Source organism: Mobula hypostoma, chromosome 12, assembly GCF_963921235.1.
Source record: "Mobula hypostoma chromosome 12, sMobHyp1.1, whole genome shotgun sequence".
NCBI lineage: Eukaryota > Metazoa > Chordata > Chondrichthyes > Myliobatiformes > Myliobatidae > Mobula > Mobula hypostoma.
Window position 1 is genome coordinate 117,057,993 of NC_086108.1, and position 15,685 is coordinate 117,073,677.

Genomic DNA, 15,685 nt, shown 5'->3' on the forward strand with positions numbered 1-15,685 from the left:
CTGTCAATCCCTTCACCACAGCAGCTGTTGCCTGAGTGCATAGTCGGAGTGGTATCTTAAGGCTTTTTTCTTCAAGGCTTCTGCAAAGAGAGGTTTCACTCAGAGAAAGTGAAGGATAGAAAAGCTCAAGTTTTTTTTTCCTTCTCTCCTTTATATCTGCTCAGCAAGGACAGTAGAGATGTCAGGCAGATTGCTCCTCTTGCAGGATGTATGATGACCTAACTGAGGAAAGTCACAGTGCTCGGGACTCTGGCGCTGAGACCGCCTCTGTGACTTGGAAGGGAGGGGGTAGAAGTGCCATGCTGTGGAAATAGAGATTATTTAGGCGGAAGGACAGGAGGTTCTGTGGGTGAGAATGAGATTCCTGGATGGTATGTTGCCTCCCAGGTGCCAGGGTCTGGAGTATCTCAGATCGAGACCTCAGCATTCTTCAGTGGAACAGTCAGAAGTCGTGGTCCATGTGGGTACCAATGACATAGGCAGTGTTAGTGACGAGGTTCAGCGCAGGGAGTTCGGGGTGTTTAAGGTGCAGCATCTCCAGAGTCATGGTCTCAGGATTGCTACCCGTGCCACGTACTGGAGAGGCTAGAACTAGGAAGTTTATACAGATTAAAACGTGCCTAAGGAGTTGGTGCAGGAGGGGGGACATAAGATTTTTGGATCACTGGGCTCTCTTCTAGGGATGGTAAGACGTATTCAAAAGGGAAAGTTTGCACTGAATTGGAGGGGCTCTAATATCCTAGCGGGAAGGTTTGTTAATGCTGCACGGTGGGGTTTAAACTAGAGTTGTAGAGGGATGGAGAGTTTGTGGAGGTAGATGTTGGTAAGACCTCAGACAAAATCAGGAATCAAAAGATTGAGTACGGTGTGACAAAATCATATAAAGGCCTCCAAATAGTAGCCAGCATGTGAGGATGAGATTGCAAAGAGAGCTGGAAAAGGCATGTAAGTCAGCATGGTTTCTGTGCAGGGAAATCTTGCCTGACAAATCTGTTAAGAGTTCTTCGAGGAAGTAACAAGCAGGCTGGATAAAGGAGAGGTAGTGGATGTCATTTACCTAGGTGCTCAGAAGGCATTTGATAAGGTGTCACACATGAGGTTGTTCAACAAGATAAAGTCCTGTAGTGTTAATAGGGAAGAGACAAGCATGGATTGAGGAATGGCTGACAGGCAGGAGGAAATGAGTGGGAATAAAAGGGGCCTTTTCTGGTTGGCTGCCAGTGACTAGTGGTGTTCCTCGGGAGTTAGCATTGGGACCGCTGCTTTTCACGTTGTTTGTCAATGATATAGAGAGTTTAATTGATGGCTTTGTGGCAACATTTGCAGATGGAGGGGTAGGTAATGCTGAGGAAGCAATGCGATTGCAGCAGGACTTAGACAAGTTGGAAGAATGGCCAACAAAGTGGCAGATGGAATACGGTCTTGGGAAATGTATGATGATGCATTCTGGTAAAGGAAACAATAGTGCGGACTATTATCTAAATCAGGAGAAGGTTCAAACATCAGAGATGCAGAGAGACGTAGGGGTCCTCTTGTTAAACTGATATGGCACGGTGATGAGAAACATGCCGATAGAGCTGAGGATGAGCCAGCAGGTTTACAGGTAGATGATGGGTGTAACATGAATGTGAGGAAGGACACGCCAATGACTGGATACAAAGGCAGACAGAGCAAAGGGTTAAGCTGTACCACAGAGACAAAATTCAAAAGGGTGAAAAATGCTGGACTGAAGGTGCTGTATTTAAATGCATGTAGCATTCGGAATAAGGTGGACGAACTCGTGGTACAATTAGAGATTGGTCTGTATGACATTGTTGGTATTACTGAGTCTGGCTGAAAGAAGGCCATTGTTGGGAGCTTAACATCAAATAATATACTTTGTAGTGAAAGGACAGGCAGGAAGGCATAGGCGATGGTGTAGTTCTGATGGTAAGAGATGGAATTACTTATAGAAGAGGTGACATAGGGTCAGAGAATGTTGAGTTGTTGTGGGTGGAGTTAAGAAACAGCAAGGGTGAAAAATCATTATGGGAATCATAAATCCCTCCAAATAATAGCCAAGATGTGGGGTTAAGATTGCAAAGGGAGCTGGAAAAGACATTTAATAAGGGTAATGACACATTTGTCTTCACTGTGGAATACGCCAGCAATGTGCCAGACATCCGTGAGTGTCAGAGAGCAGGAGTGAGTGCCATTGCTATTACAAATGAAAAAGTGCTGGGCAAACTGAAAGGTCTTAAGGTGGATAAGTCACCTGGACCAGATGGACTACATCCCCGAGTCCTGAGAGAGGTTGATGAAGATATAACATATGCAGTGGTCATGATCTTTCAAGAATCACTCAATTCTGGCATGGTCCCAGAGGACTGGAAGATTGCAAATGTCACTCCACTCTTTAAGAAGAGATAAGGCAAAAGAAAAACATAGAACATAGAATAGTACAGCACAGTACAGGCCCTTCGGCCCACAATGTTGTGCCGACCCTCAAACTCTGCCTCCCATATAAGCCCCCACCTTAAATTCCTCCATATACCTGTCCAGTAGTCTCTTAAACTTCACGAGTGTATCTGCCTCCACCACTGACTCAGGCAGTGCATTCCACGCACCAACCACTCTCTGAGTAAAAAAATCTTCCTCTAATATCCCCCTTGAACTTCCCACTCCTTACCTTAAAGCCATGTCCTCTTGTACTGAGCAGTGGTGCCCTGGGGAAGAGGTGCTGGCTGTCCACTCTATCTATTTCTCTTATTATCTTGTACACCTCTATCATGTCTCCTCTCATCCTCCTTCTCTCCAAAGAGTAAAGCCCTAAGGAAATTATAATCCAGTTAGCCTAACCTCAGTGGTTGGGAAAGTGTTGGAGTCTAATATTAAGGATGAGGCTTTGAGGTACTTGGAGGCTAATGATTAAATAAGTCAAAGCAGCATGGTTTCTGTGAAGGGAAATCTTGCCTGACAAATCTGATAAGAGTTCTTCGAGGAAGTAAGGCAGTGGATGTCATTTACTTAGATTTTCAGAAGGCATTTGATAAGGTGCCATACATGAGGCTGCTTAACAAGATAAAATCCTGTGGTGTCACAGGAAAGATACTGGCATGGACAGAGGAATAGCTGACAGGCAGGAGGCAGCAAGTGGGAATAAAAGGGGCCTTTTCTGCTTGGCTGCTGGTGACTAGTGGTGTTCCTCAGGGGTTAATATTGGGACCACTGCTTTTCACACTATTTGTCAGTGATTTAGATCATCGAATTGATGGCATTTTGGTGAAGTTTGCGGATGATATGAAGATGGCTGGATATGTATGATAATACATTTTGATAAAAGGAACAACAGTGCAGACTATTTTCTAAATGGAAGAAGCTTCAAGAAGAGGTGCAGAGGGATTTAGGAGTTCTCGTACAAGACTCCCAGAAGGTTAATTTACAACTTTAGTCTATGAAAGAAGGCAATTGCAATGTTGGCATTCATTTCAAGGGGAATAGAATATAAAAACAAGGTGATTTTTATAAGACACTGAGGCTTTATAAGACACTGGTCTGGCCGCACTTGAAATATTATCAACAGTTTTGGGCCCAATTTCTCAGAAAAGATGTGCAGTTATTGGAGATGGCCCAGAGGAGGTTCATGAGGACGATTCCTGGAATGAAGGGGTTAATATATGAGGATCGTTTGGCAATTTTGGGCCTGTACTCACTGAAATTTAGAAGAATGCAGGGTGGATCTCATTTAAATCTACTGAATATTGAAAGGACTAGATAAGGTAGAGGTGGGGAGGATGTTTCCTATGGTGTGGGTATCCAGAATTAGAGGGCACAACCTCAAAATTGAGGGGGCGATCCTTTAGAACAGAGGTAAGGAGGAATTTTTTTAGCCAGAGAGTAGTGAAACTGTGGAATGCTCTGCCACAGACTGTGGTGGAGACCGAGTCCATGGGTGTATTTAAGGCAGAAGTTAATTGTTTCCTGATTGGTCAGGGCATCAAAGGATATGGCAAGAAGGCAGGTGTACGGGGTTGAGTGGGATTCGGGATCAGCCATGATGGAATGACAGAGCAGACTCGATAGGCTGAATGGCCTAATTCTGCTCCTATCTCTTATGGTTGAAAGTGTTGAATAATTGTTAGTAAAACTAAGGATGTGTTGGCGCGTGGTCAAGTGGTTAAAGCATTCGTCTAGTGATCTGAAGGTCGCTAGTTCGAGCCTTGGCTGAGGCAGCGCGTTGTGTCCTTGAGCAAGGCATTTAACCACACATTGCTCTGTGACGACACTGGTGCCAAGATGTATGGGTCCTAATGCCCTTCCCTTGGACAACATCAGTGGCATGGAGAGGGGAGACTTGCAGCATGGACATCTGCGGTTGTATGGAAGACTATATATATATATATATATATAAAAAGCTAAGGAACTTCAAGGGTAAAAAGACCCTGATGGGAGCTGTTCACAAACTCTCAAACAGCAATAATGTCAATGATTCGATCATCAAATTGATGGTTTTGTTGCAAAGTTTGTGGATGATAAGAAGATAGGTAGAAGGGCTGGTAGTTTTGAGGAAGTAGAGAGGCTGCAGAAGGACTTAAGCAGTTTCAGAGAAGGGGAAAATAAATGGCAGTTGGAAATCAGTGTTGGGAAATGAATGATCATGCACTTTAATAGAAGAAATGAAAAGGTTAACTGTTTTCTACATGGAGAGAAAATTCAAAAAACAGAGGCACAATGAGACTTGGGAGTCCTTGTGCAGACAACCTGAATGTTATCTTGCAGGTAACGTCCGTGGTGAGGAAGGCAAATGCACTGTTAGCATTAATTTCAAGAGGTCTGGAATACAAGAGCAGGGATGTGAAGCTGAGGCTTTATAAGGTACTGGTGAGGCCTCACCTTGAGTATTGTGAATAGTTTTGGGCTCCTCATCTCAGAGAAGATGTGCTGGCATTGAAGAGGGTCCAGAGGAGGTTCACAAGGATGATTCCAGGAATGAAAGAGTTATCATATGAGGAATGTTTGATAGCTCTGGGTCTGTACTCACTGGAATTTAGAAGGATGAAGGGGGATCTCATTGAAATCTTCCTAATGTTGAAAGGTCTAGATATGGTAGATGTGGAAAAGATATTTCCCAGGGTGGAGGAGTCTAGGACAAGAGGGCACAGCTTCAGGATGGAGGGATGTCCATTTAAAACAGGGATGTGGAGACATTTCTTTAGTGAGAGGGTGGTGAACTTATGGAATTTCTTACCACAGGCAGCTGTGGAAGCCAGGCCAGTGGGTGTATTTAAAGTAGAGCTTGATAGGTTCTTGATTGGACATGGCATCAAAGGTTATGGAGAGAAGGCCGGGGAGTGGGGTTGAGGTGGGAAATAAAGAGGATCAGCCATGCTTGAATGGCGGAGTAGACTCCATGGGCCAAATGGCCTAATTCTGCTCCTATGTCTTATGGTAAGGACGTAAAAACAAGGATGTAACGTTGAAACTTTATAAAGCGCTGGTGAGCCCTCACAGAGTATTGTGAGCAGGTTTGGGCCCCTTATTTTGGAAAGGATGTGATGAAACTAGACAGGGTTCAAAGGAGGTTTATGAAAATGATTCCAGGATTGAACGGCTTGTCAGATGAAGAGCGCCTGATGGCTCTGGGCCCGTATTCACTGGAATTCAGAAGAATGAGGGGTGACCTCATTGAAACCTATTGAATGGTGAAGGGCATTGATAGAGTGGATGTGGAGAGGATGTTTTCTATGTTGGGAGAGTCTAAAACCAGAGAACACAGCCTCAGAATAGAGGGTTGTACTCTTAGAACCAAGATGAGGAGGAATTTCTTTAGACAGAGAGTGGTGAATCTGTGGAATCCATTGCCACAGGCAGCTGTGGATTCCAAGTAATTAAGTGTATTTAAGAGAGGTTGGTAGATTCTTGATTGGTCAGGGCATGAGGGGATACGGGACAAGGCAGGAGACTGAGGCTGAGAGAAAAATTGGAACAGTCATGATGAAATGGTGGTACGGTTTCAATGGACCAAATGGCCTAATTCTGTTCCTATATCTTATGGTCTTATTGTCTTCATTCCTGCATCCTCCCTGCCACTATGCCCTTTCTTTCCCCTTCACTTTCCACGTCTCTGTAACACTCTGGGCCCTACACCCCACCCAGTCTCTGTAACCACATCCAAGCCCTTCACTCTCCCCATCTCTATATCTCTGTAACTCCCTCTGGTCCCTTCACTCCTCCCGTCTCTGTAACCCACAATAGTACCTACACCACTCCCTGTTTCTGCAACCCCCATAAGACATCGGAGTAGAATTAGGCCATTTGGCTCATTGAGTCTGCCCCTCCCTTCCATCATTACCCCTCTCAATCCCATTCTCGTCTTCTCTCGATAACTTTTGATAGTCATAGTCATACTTTATTGATCCCAAGGGAAATTGGTTTTCGTTACAGTTGCACCAACCAAGAATAGAGTATAAATAAAACAACATAAAACCATAAATAATTAAATAGTAATATGTACAAGCCAGGAAATAAGTCCAGGACCAGCCTATTGTCTCAGGGTGTCTGACCCTCCAAGGGAGGAGTTGTAAAGTTTGATGGCCACAGGCAGGAATGACTTCCTATGACGCTCTGTGTTGCGTCTCAGTGGAATGAGTCTCTGGCTGAATGTACTCCTGTGCCCACCCAGTACATTATGTAGTGGATGGGAGACATTGTCCAAGATGGCATGCAACTTGGACAGCATCCTCTTTTCAGACATCATCGTCAGAGAGTCCAGTTCCATCCCCACAATATCACTGGCCTTATTGATACCCTTATTAATCAAGGACCTATCAACTTTGATTTAAATATACCCAGTGACAACATCCACAGTTGTCTGTAGCAATGAATTCCACAGATTCACCACCCTTTAGATGAAGAAATTCCTCTCTATCTCTGTTCTGAGGCTGTGCCCTCTGGTCCTAGACTCCCACATTGTTAATAATGAGTTAAAATATAATAATGATAAACTAAGTTGCGTTAAGTAAATGAATCCCATTAATTATCAATGTTAATTTATGATTTTGTTAAAAGTATGTTCACCATGTTTGTTCTACACTATACCTGATACCCTGGGTGTGTCTGTGACAATTAACATGAACTTCAACTTGGATTCCAACCCCTCACCGATGGACGTTCCTCCAGCCACCTGGGCCCTGATCTCAGTGGCTTCTCTTCCCTCTTTTGTAGTTTCCTACTGCCCCGTACTATCTGGTTACTCCCCATCCCCATAATTCTCTCTCTCCCCCTCTGGTTTCCTTTCTCCCACCCTCTACCTCAGACAGTGATGTAGATCCTGTCTCCAGCCCACTGTCTACCATCCAAGAGATTGTGCTGCACCCTTATAAACCTCTGAGCCATGGCGGAGAGATGTTACCTCATAAACTTCTTCGTCAAGGATCCTGGTGCCGAATACCACAATGCCACTGGTATCCAGGACGGGGTTGCTGCTCCTCGGCAGAGGCTTGCTGACTTTCTTCTTACAGTCCAGGATCAGTGTCACGTTCTTCTTCTGGACACTGATGCCAAGTCGGTGCCACCTGGCAGAACAGAGACTACAGCTCAGTCACCATTCCTAAGGCTTCCCTGGATGGCATAGTGACCTAATGGAACCAGTCCAGGCCAGAGAGGGAGATCCACCTCACCAAACTCTCATCTCTCACAAAGTGTCCAGGTCTTTTCCCCCAACAAGCAGAAAAATACAGGGACTCCAAACACTCCCTCCATTTATCCCACACAGTATGGAAACACGCCCTCTGGTCCATTGAGTCTGTCACCCACTGAGACCAATCTGACCCGGATTCTCCCCAGATTCCACCTCTCACACATTCTGGGTAGCGATTTACAGCGGTCAATGAACCCATCTTTGGGATGTAGGAGGAAACCGTAGCACCCAGGGGAAAATGACACGGTAACAGGAAGAACGTGCAAACTCCACACAGACAGGACTGGAGGTGGGAATCGAACTTGTGTCTCTGGAGCTGTGATACGGCGGCTCATGCCACTGTGCCACACTCCAGGATTCCAATGTTTTCAATCTCCTGTTGAGCCCGTTTCAGCTCCCCAGATCCTGCAACTCACCCCTGACAGACTCTACCACCACCACCCTCCACTCTGACCCCACCCTCTTCGTCCGCTCTGCACTCCCGTGTTAATTCTGGATCCCTCAATGAAAACATTGCTTGCATTGAGAAAACATGCCCCAATTCCCATCACCCAGAGTGGAGGGCCCTCGGTCCATGTGGTAAGCTGGTCTGAACATTGGTGGAGTGTAGCAGTGAAGGACAGGCCAGTCATCGTCACTCACTTGTTGTCAGACAAGTTGATGGTTCCGAATACGGGGTAGTCCTCAGGAGCTGGTCGACCATTTTGGTCCTCATAGAGGAATAGAGGGGAGCGGCCAACCTCGACACCCAGCTGTTGAACTCCATGGCCATTGTAGACAGACAACAGGAAGGCCTGTGTATTGCGTTTGGGTTTCAGGGTGACGAGAATGGAGAAATCATGGGGGAACTGTCCATCTGTAGCAGAAATAGACAATCAGCAGGGTGCCAGGCTCAGCTCCATTTGACCTACAGGGCCTGAGACACCAGACCAACCCCTAGGTGAGTCAGCAAGATCCCACAGGCAGCAGGCAGGTTATGGAGACAACTGACATCAGGGTATAGTTCAGAAATATTTTACACAAACACAACCCAGAACAGCCCTTTTGTTTCACAAACGTACAAAACATCATTCAAATACAAAGGACAATACAGTTAGTGAATTCAAATTAAAATACAGTTCTTACCATCTATAATGCACCCAATTTCCCGCCATGCGTCCCATTCCCAGATATCCCCCATTGCACCCATAATGGTCACATGTTCCCTCTCCAAGTATACCCTGGCATGAATGTCATGAATCCTCGGAAGAGGGGCAGACAGTCGGCACAGGCAGATCTCTTAACAGCCTACTGCCTGGACCCACGAATGGGCATCTTGGCTAGGCCTAGGAGCAAGCCTACCAGAACATCCAACGAGTGACGCCCAACCCCCACCCCCCACCCGGCCCCCCATACAGGGTGCCCATAAAGGTGCCCAGGAGTGCAAGGCTGAAGTGCAGCCAGGACGAGAGGAGCAGCCCCTTTAGGGGCTGCAACCCCTCACACTCCATACAGACATGTGTAACACGCTGTAAGGTTTCACTGCTAATGTAATGATTTCCCTGTAATGTTCCACTGCTTAGGTAGTGTTTTCTCTGTAGCAGCAATGTTTGGGTTATGACTAGAGATAATGGGGCATGTTAGCTAATGAGCGGGATATTGTTCTTTCTTGTGTGTCAGGGAGCCGCGAATTCGTGGTCTTTTGCCGGGGAGAGATGAGGAGAGAAGATGGGAATGGAGAGAGTTGGTAGACAGCTGGTCGGAGTGGACTTGGAGCGAGCGTCCGAAGGTCAGTGACGATCGGAGGAGGGTGATGGTGGACAAACAGCTTTATCAGTGAGCTCCAACGTTGTGTGTTAGACTGTTTCATGAGAATGGGCCCTTCTTTTTTTTTGTTTTCTTTATTAATCATATAGTCAAATTAAGAATTATAAAGCTCAATCGTTTAATCACATATTGTGTACTGTTTGTTATTTTGTGGTACTGATTTGTAACAGAGGACACATTGTGCAGCATCCACCCAAACCAGATTTCTTAAGTTTGGCCGGGCTGGGGGCTATCAACCCCTATATTAAGCCACTAGCCAAAGTGAGAGTTACAATTGTGGGGGCTCGTCCAGGATTGATTACCCTGAGCATTGAACCAGTGAGGTAGATATTCATACTCTGGATGAATTGTTAATTCACCTGTTAAGTACTGTTAAAGTTGCGATTGCGGGCAAAGGTTTGATAAAGTGGCAGGCACAACTCTCGTTTTAATGTAGACCAGCGCTGACGTAGTGGTAGCTAGGGGCAGAGATTTCAAAGGCAGGGTTCTATCATTTCTGAGGAGTGAGGAGAAGGAGTGGTCAGACTTGGAATGTCTAATTATTCCACGTCTCCCGGTGAACAGTAAGAATTCTGAGTTAGTATCTGCCCTTACCTCTCTGGCGAATAAATGGAAAAATGCCCAGGTTCAAAGTCCCTGCTATGGTAGGCTCCACCTATTCTCTGGAATAACGCCCACCCCTAAAGGGGAGGAGGAGTATGAGGCTTGGGCAGAGAAGACCTCTCAGTTGTTAGATGAGTGGCAGTGCTCTGATGACGTAAAGCGACAGAGATTGGTTGAACAACAGGAATTCTGCAGATGCTGGAAATTCAAGCAACACACATAAAAGTTGCTGGTGAACGCAGCAGGCCAGGCAGCATCTCTAGGAAGAGGTGCAGTCGACTTTTCAGGCCGAGACCCTTCATCAGGACTAACTGAAGGAAGAGTTAGTAAGAGATTTGAAAGTGGGAGGGGGAGGGGGAGATCCAAAATGATAGAAGACGGGAGGGGGAGGGATGGAGCCAAGAGCTGGTCAGGTGATAGGCAAAAGGGATACGAGAGGATCATGGGACAGGAGGTCCGGGAAGAAAGACAAGGAGGGCGGGGGGGGGGACCCAGAGGATGGGCAAGGGGTATATTCAGAGGGACAGAGGGAGAAAAAGGAGAGTGAGAGAAAGAATGTGTGTATAAAAATAAGTAACAGATGGGGTACGAGGGGAGGTGGGGCATTAGCGGAAGTTAGAGAAGTCGATGTTCATGCCATCAGGTTGGAGGCTACCCAGACGGAATATAAGGTGTTGTTCCTCCAACCTGAGTGTGGCTTCATCTTTACAGTAGAGGAGGCCGTGGATAGACATGTCAGAATGGGAATGGGATGTGGAATTAAAATGTGTGGCCACTGGGAGATCCTGCTTTCTCTGGCGGACAGAGCGTAGGTGTTCAGCAAAGCAGTCTCCCAGTCTGCGTCGGGTCTCGCCAATATATAAAAGGCCACATCGGGAACACCGGACGCAGTATATCACCCCAGTCGACTCACAGGTGAAGTGTCCGTAACTTCCGCCACCTCCAACGGGATCCCACCACTAAGCACATCTTTCCCTCCCCACCTCTCTCTGCATTCCGCAGGGATCGCTCCCTACACAACTCCCTTGTCCATTCGTCCACCCCATCCCTCCCCACTGATCTCCCTCCTGGCACTTATCCGTGCAAGCGGAACAAGTGCTACACATGCCCTTACACTTCCTCCCTTACCACCATTCAGGGCCCCAAACAGTCCTTCCAGGTGAGGCAACACTTCACCTGTGAGTCGGCTGGGGTGATATACTGCGTCCGGTGCTCCCGGTGTGGCCTTTTATATATTGGCGAGACCCGACGCAGACTGGGAGACTGCTTTGCTGAACACCTACGCTCTGTCCGCCAGAAAAAGCAGGATCTCCCAGTGGCCACACATTTTAATTCCACATCCCATTCCCATTCTGACATGTCTATCCATGGCCTCCTGTACTGTAAAGATGAAGCCACACTCAGTTGGAGGAACAACACCTTATATTCCGTCTGGGTAGCCTCCAACCTGATGGCATGAACATCGACTTCTCTAACTTCTGCTAATGCCCCACCTCCCCCTTGTACCCCATCTGTTACTTATTTTTATACACACATTCTTTCTCTCCCCCTCCTTTTTCTCCCTCTGTCCCTCTGAATATACCCCTTGCCCATCCTCTGGGTCCCCCCCGCCGCCCTCCTTGTCTTTCTTCCCGGACCTCCTGTCCCATGATCCTCTCATATCCCTTTTGCCAATCACCTGTCCGGCTCTTGACTCCATCCCTCCCCCTCCTGTCTTCTCCTATCATTTTGGATCTCCCCCTCCCTCTCCAACTTTCAAATCCCTTATTTACTCTTCCTTCAGTTAGTCCTGACGAAGGGTCTCGGCCTGAAACGTCGACTGTACCTCTTCCTAGAGATGCTGCCTGGCCTGCTGCGTTCACCAGCAACTTTTATGTGTGTTGCTGTAATGTAGCAGCATCCTCTTTTGAGTCAGTATGGGTGGAAGTCAGGAACAGGAAGGGAGTAGTTACTCTATTGGGGGTATTCTATAGGCCCCCTGGTAGCAGCAGAGATACAGAGGAGCAGATTGGGAGGCAGATTTTGGAAAGGTGCAAAAATAACAGGGTTGTTATCATGGGTAACTTTAACAACCCTAATATTGATTGGCACCTGATTAGTTCCAATGGTTTAGACAGGGCAGAGTTTGTTTAATGTGCCCAGGACGGATTCCTGTCACAGTATGTTGACAGGCCGACTGGGGAAATGCCATACTAGATCTAGTATTAGGTAATGAACCGGGTCAGGTCACAGATCTCCCAGTGGGTGAGCATCTGGAGGACAGTGACCACCGCTCCCTGGCCTTTAACATTATCATGGAAAAGGAGAGAATCAGAGAGGACAGGAAAATTTTTAATTGAGGAAGGACAAATTATGAGGCTACAAGGCTAGAACTTGCGGATGTGAATTGGGGTGACGTTTTTGCGGAGAAATGTACTATGGACATGTGGGCAATGTTTACGGATCTCTTGCAGGATGTTAGAGATAAATTTGTCCTGGTGAGGAAGATAAAGAATAGTAGGGTGAAGGAACCATGGGTGACAAGTGAGGTGGAAAATCTAGTCAGGTGGAAGAAGGCAGCATACATGAGGTTTAGCAAGCAAGGATCAGATGGGTCTATTGAGGAATATAGAGTAGCAAGAAAGGAGCTTAAGAAGGGGCTGAGGAAAGCAAGAAGGAGGCATGAGCAGGTCTTGGCGAGTAGGGTAAAGGAAAACCCCAAGGCATTGCGTGAGTGGGCCAGTGAAGGAGTGGAGCTTTGAGGTTTTGTCTCGAGAGGCTTCGACGAGAAGAGGCGGAGGACAAGCTAGCTCGCAGTTAGTCTTTACAATGTCTCCTGAGACGGTGATGTGCCTCTCATGTGAAATATGGCAGTCTTGGGGGAACGCCCCTCTCCCGCAGAGTCACATCTGCCAGAAGTGCATACGGCTGGGCGATCTGGAAGACCGCGTAAGGAATCTGGAGCAGCAGCTGGATGACCTTCGACTCATAAGGGAGAATGAGGCAGTCATAGATGAGAGCTACAGGGAGGTAGTCACACCTAGGCTGTCGGAAGCAGGTCGTTGGGTGACAGTCAGAGGGGGGAAAGCGAAGGTGAGCAGACAGGTAGTACAGAGCACTCCTGCAGCCATTCCCCTTAATAATAAGTTTACTGTCCTGGATACTGTTGGCAGGGATGACCGACCAGGTGTGAGTCACGGTGGCAGGGCCTCCGGCACTGAGTCTGACCCTGTTGTGCAGAAGGGTGGGACAGAGAAGAGGAGAGCTGTCGTCATTGGAGACTCTATAGTCAGGGGAGCAGACAGGAGATTTTGTGGACGTGAGAAGGACACCAGCATGGTTTGTTGCCTCCCAGGTGCCAGGGTCTGGGATGTCTCTGACTGGTTGCACGACATCCTGGTACTAGAGGGAAAGCAACCAGAAGTCGTGATACATGTTGGGACCAACGACATAGGCAGGAAGAGGGATGAGGTCCTGAAGTGTGAGTTTCGGGAACTAGGCAGAAGGCTGAAGAACAGGACCTCAAGGGTGGCGTTCTCAGGATTGCTGCCAGTGCTACGTGACAGTGATGGTAAGAATTGGAGGAGATGGCAGTTGAATGCATGGCTGAGGAGTTGGTGCAGGGAGCAGGGTTTTAGATATTTAGATCATTGGGATCTCTTCTGGGGAAGGTGGAACTTACACAGATTGGATGGGTTGCACCTGAACTCGAGGGGGAGCAATATCCTTGCTGGTAGGTTTGCTAGCATGGTTCGGGAGGGTTTAAATTAATTTGCGAGGGGGATGGGACCCAAAGCGATAGAGCAGTGAAAGAAGTGCATGGAGTAAAGCCAGATCTAACATACAGAGAGGCTTTGAGGAAAGAGAAGCAGAATAAATGGTGTAAAGACAGTAAGGTGGAAGGGCTGAAATGTGTGTACCTCAATGCAAGAAGCATCAGGAACACAGGTGATGAACTGAGAGCTTGGATACATACATGGAATTATGATGCAGTGGCCATTACAGAGACTTGACTGGCACCAGGGCAGCAATGGATTCTCAATATTCCTGGATTTCAGTGCTTTAAAAGGGATAGAGAGACGGAAAAAGGGGAGGAGGGGTGGCATTACTGCTCAGGGATACTATTACAGCTATAGAAAGGGTGGGTAATGTAGCAGGATCCTCTTTTGAGTCAATATGGGTGGAAGTCAGGAACAGGAAGGGAGCAGTTACTCTACTGGGGGTATTCTATAGGCCCCCTGGTAGCAGCAGAGATACAGAGGAGCAGATTGGGAGGCAGATTTTGGAAAGGTGCAAAAATAACAGGGTTGTTATCATGGATGACTTTAACTTCCCTAATATTGATTGGCACCTGATTAGTTCCAAGGATTTAGATGGGGCAGAGTTTGTTAAGTGTGTCCAGGATGGATTCCTGCCACAGTATGTGGACAGGCCGACCGGGGGGAATGCCATACTAGATCTAGTACTAGGTAATGAATGGGGTCAGGTCACAGATCTCTCAGTGGGTGAGCATCTGGGGGACAGTGACCACCGCTCCCTGACCTTTAGCATTATCATGGAAAAGGATAGAATCAGAGAGGACAGGAAAATTTTTAATTGGGGAAAGGCAAATTATGAGGCTATAAGGCTAGAACTTGCGGGTGTGAATTGGGATGATGATTTTGCAGGGAAATGTACTATGGACATGTGGTTGATGTTTAGAGATCTCTTGTGGGATGTTAGGGATAAATTTGTCCCGGTGAAGAAGATAAAGAATGGTAGGGTGAAGGAACCATGGGTGACAAGTGAGGTGGAAAATCTAGTCAGGTGGAAGAAGCAGCATACATGAGGTTTAGGAAGCAAGGATCAGATGGGTCTATTGAGGAATATAGGGAAGCAAGAAAGGAGTTTAGAAGAGCAAGAAGGGGGCATGAGAAGGCCTTGGCGAGTAGGGTAAAGGAAAACCCCAAGGCATTCTTCAATTACGTGAAGAAAAAAAGGATGACAGGAGTGAGGGTAGGACTGATTAGAGATAAAGGTGGGAAGATGTGCCTGGAGGCTGTGGAAGTGAGCGAGGTCCTCAATGAATACTTCTCTTCAGTATTCACCAATGAGAGTGAACTTGATGATGGTGAGGACAATATGAGTCAGGTTGATGCTCTGGAGCATGTTGATATTAAGGGAGAGGAGGTGTTGGAATTGGTAAAATACATTAGGACAGATAAGACCCTGGGGCCTGATGGGATATTCCCCAGGCTGCTCCACGAGGCGAGAAAAGAAATTGCTGAGCCTCTGACTAGGATCTTTATGTCCTCGTTGTCCACGGGAATGGTACCAGAGGATTGGAGGGAGGCGAATGTTGTCCCCTTGTTCAAAAAAGGTAGTAGGGATAGTCCGGGTAATTATAGACCAGTGAGCCTTGCGTCTGTGGTTGGAAAGCTGTTGGAAAAGATTCTTAGAGATAGGATCTATAGGCATTTAGAGAATCATGGTCTGATCAGGGACAGTCAGCATGGCTTTGTGAAGGGCAGATCATGTCTAACAAGCCTGTTAAAGTTCTTTGAGGAGGTGACCAGACATATAGATGAGGGTAGTGCAGTGGATGTGATCTACATGGATTTTAGTAAGGCATTTGACAAG

General features: G+C 46.9%; 1 protein-coding gene across 2 annotated transcripts in view; it reads right to left on the minus strand.

Moving 5' to 3' along the window:
- Positions 1 to 15,685, minus strand: part of col11a1a (collagen, type XI, alpha 1a) — a 605,254-nt gene that overhangs the window by 371,448 nt on the left and 218,121 nt on the right. For both annotated transcript variants that reach the window (XM_063064825.1, XM_063064824.1), the window contains exons 3-4: positions 8,321 to 8,534; positions 7,391 to 7,553 (exon numbers count right to left, since the gene is read on the minus strand). In XM_063064825.1, the coding sequence (XP_062920895.1) occupies positions 7,391 to 7,553; positions 8,321 to 8,534 (377 nt within the window). The remainder of the gene's footprint in view (positions 1 to 7,390; positions 7,554 to 8,320; positions 8,535 to 15,685) is intronic.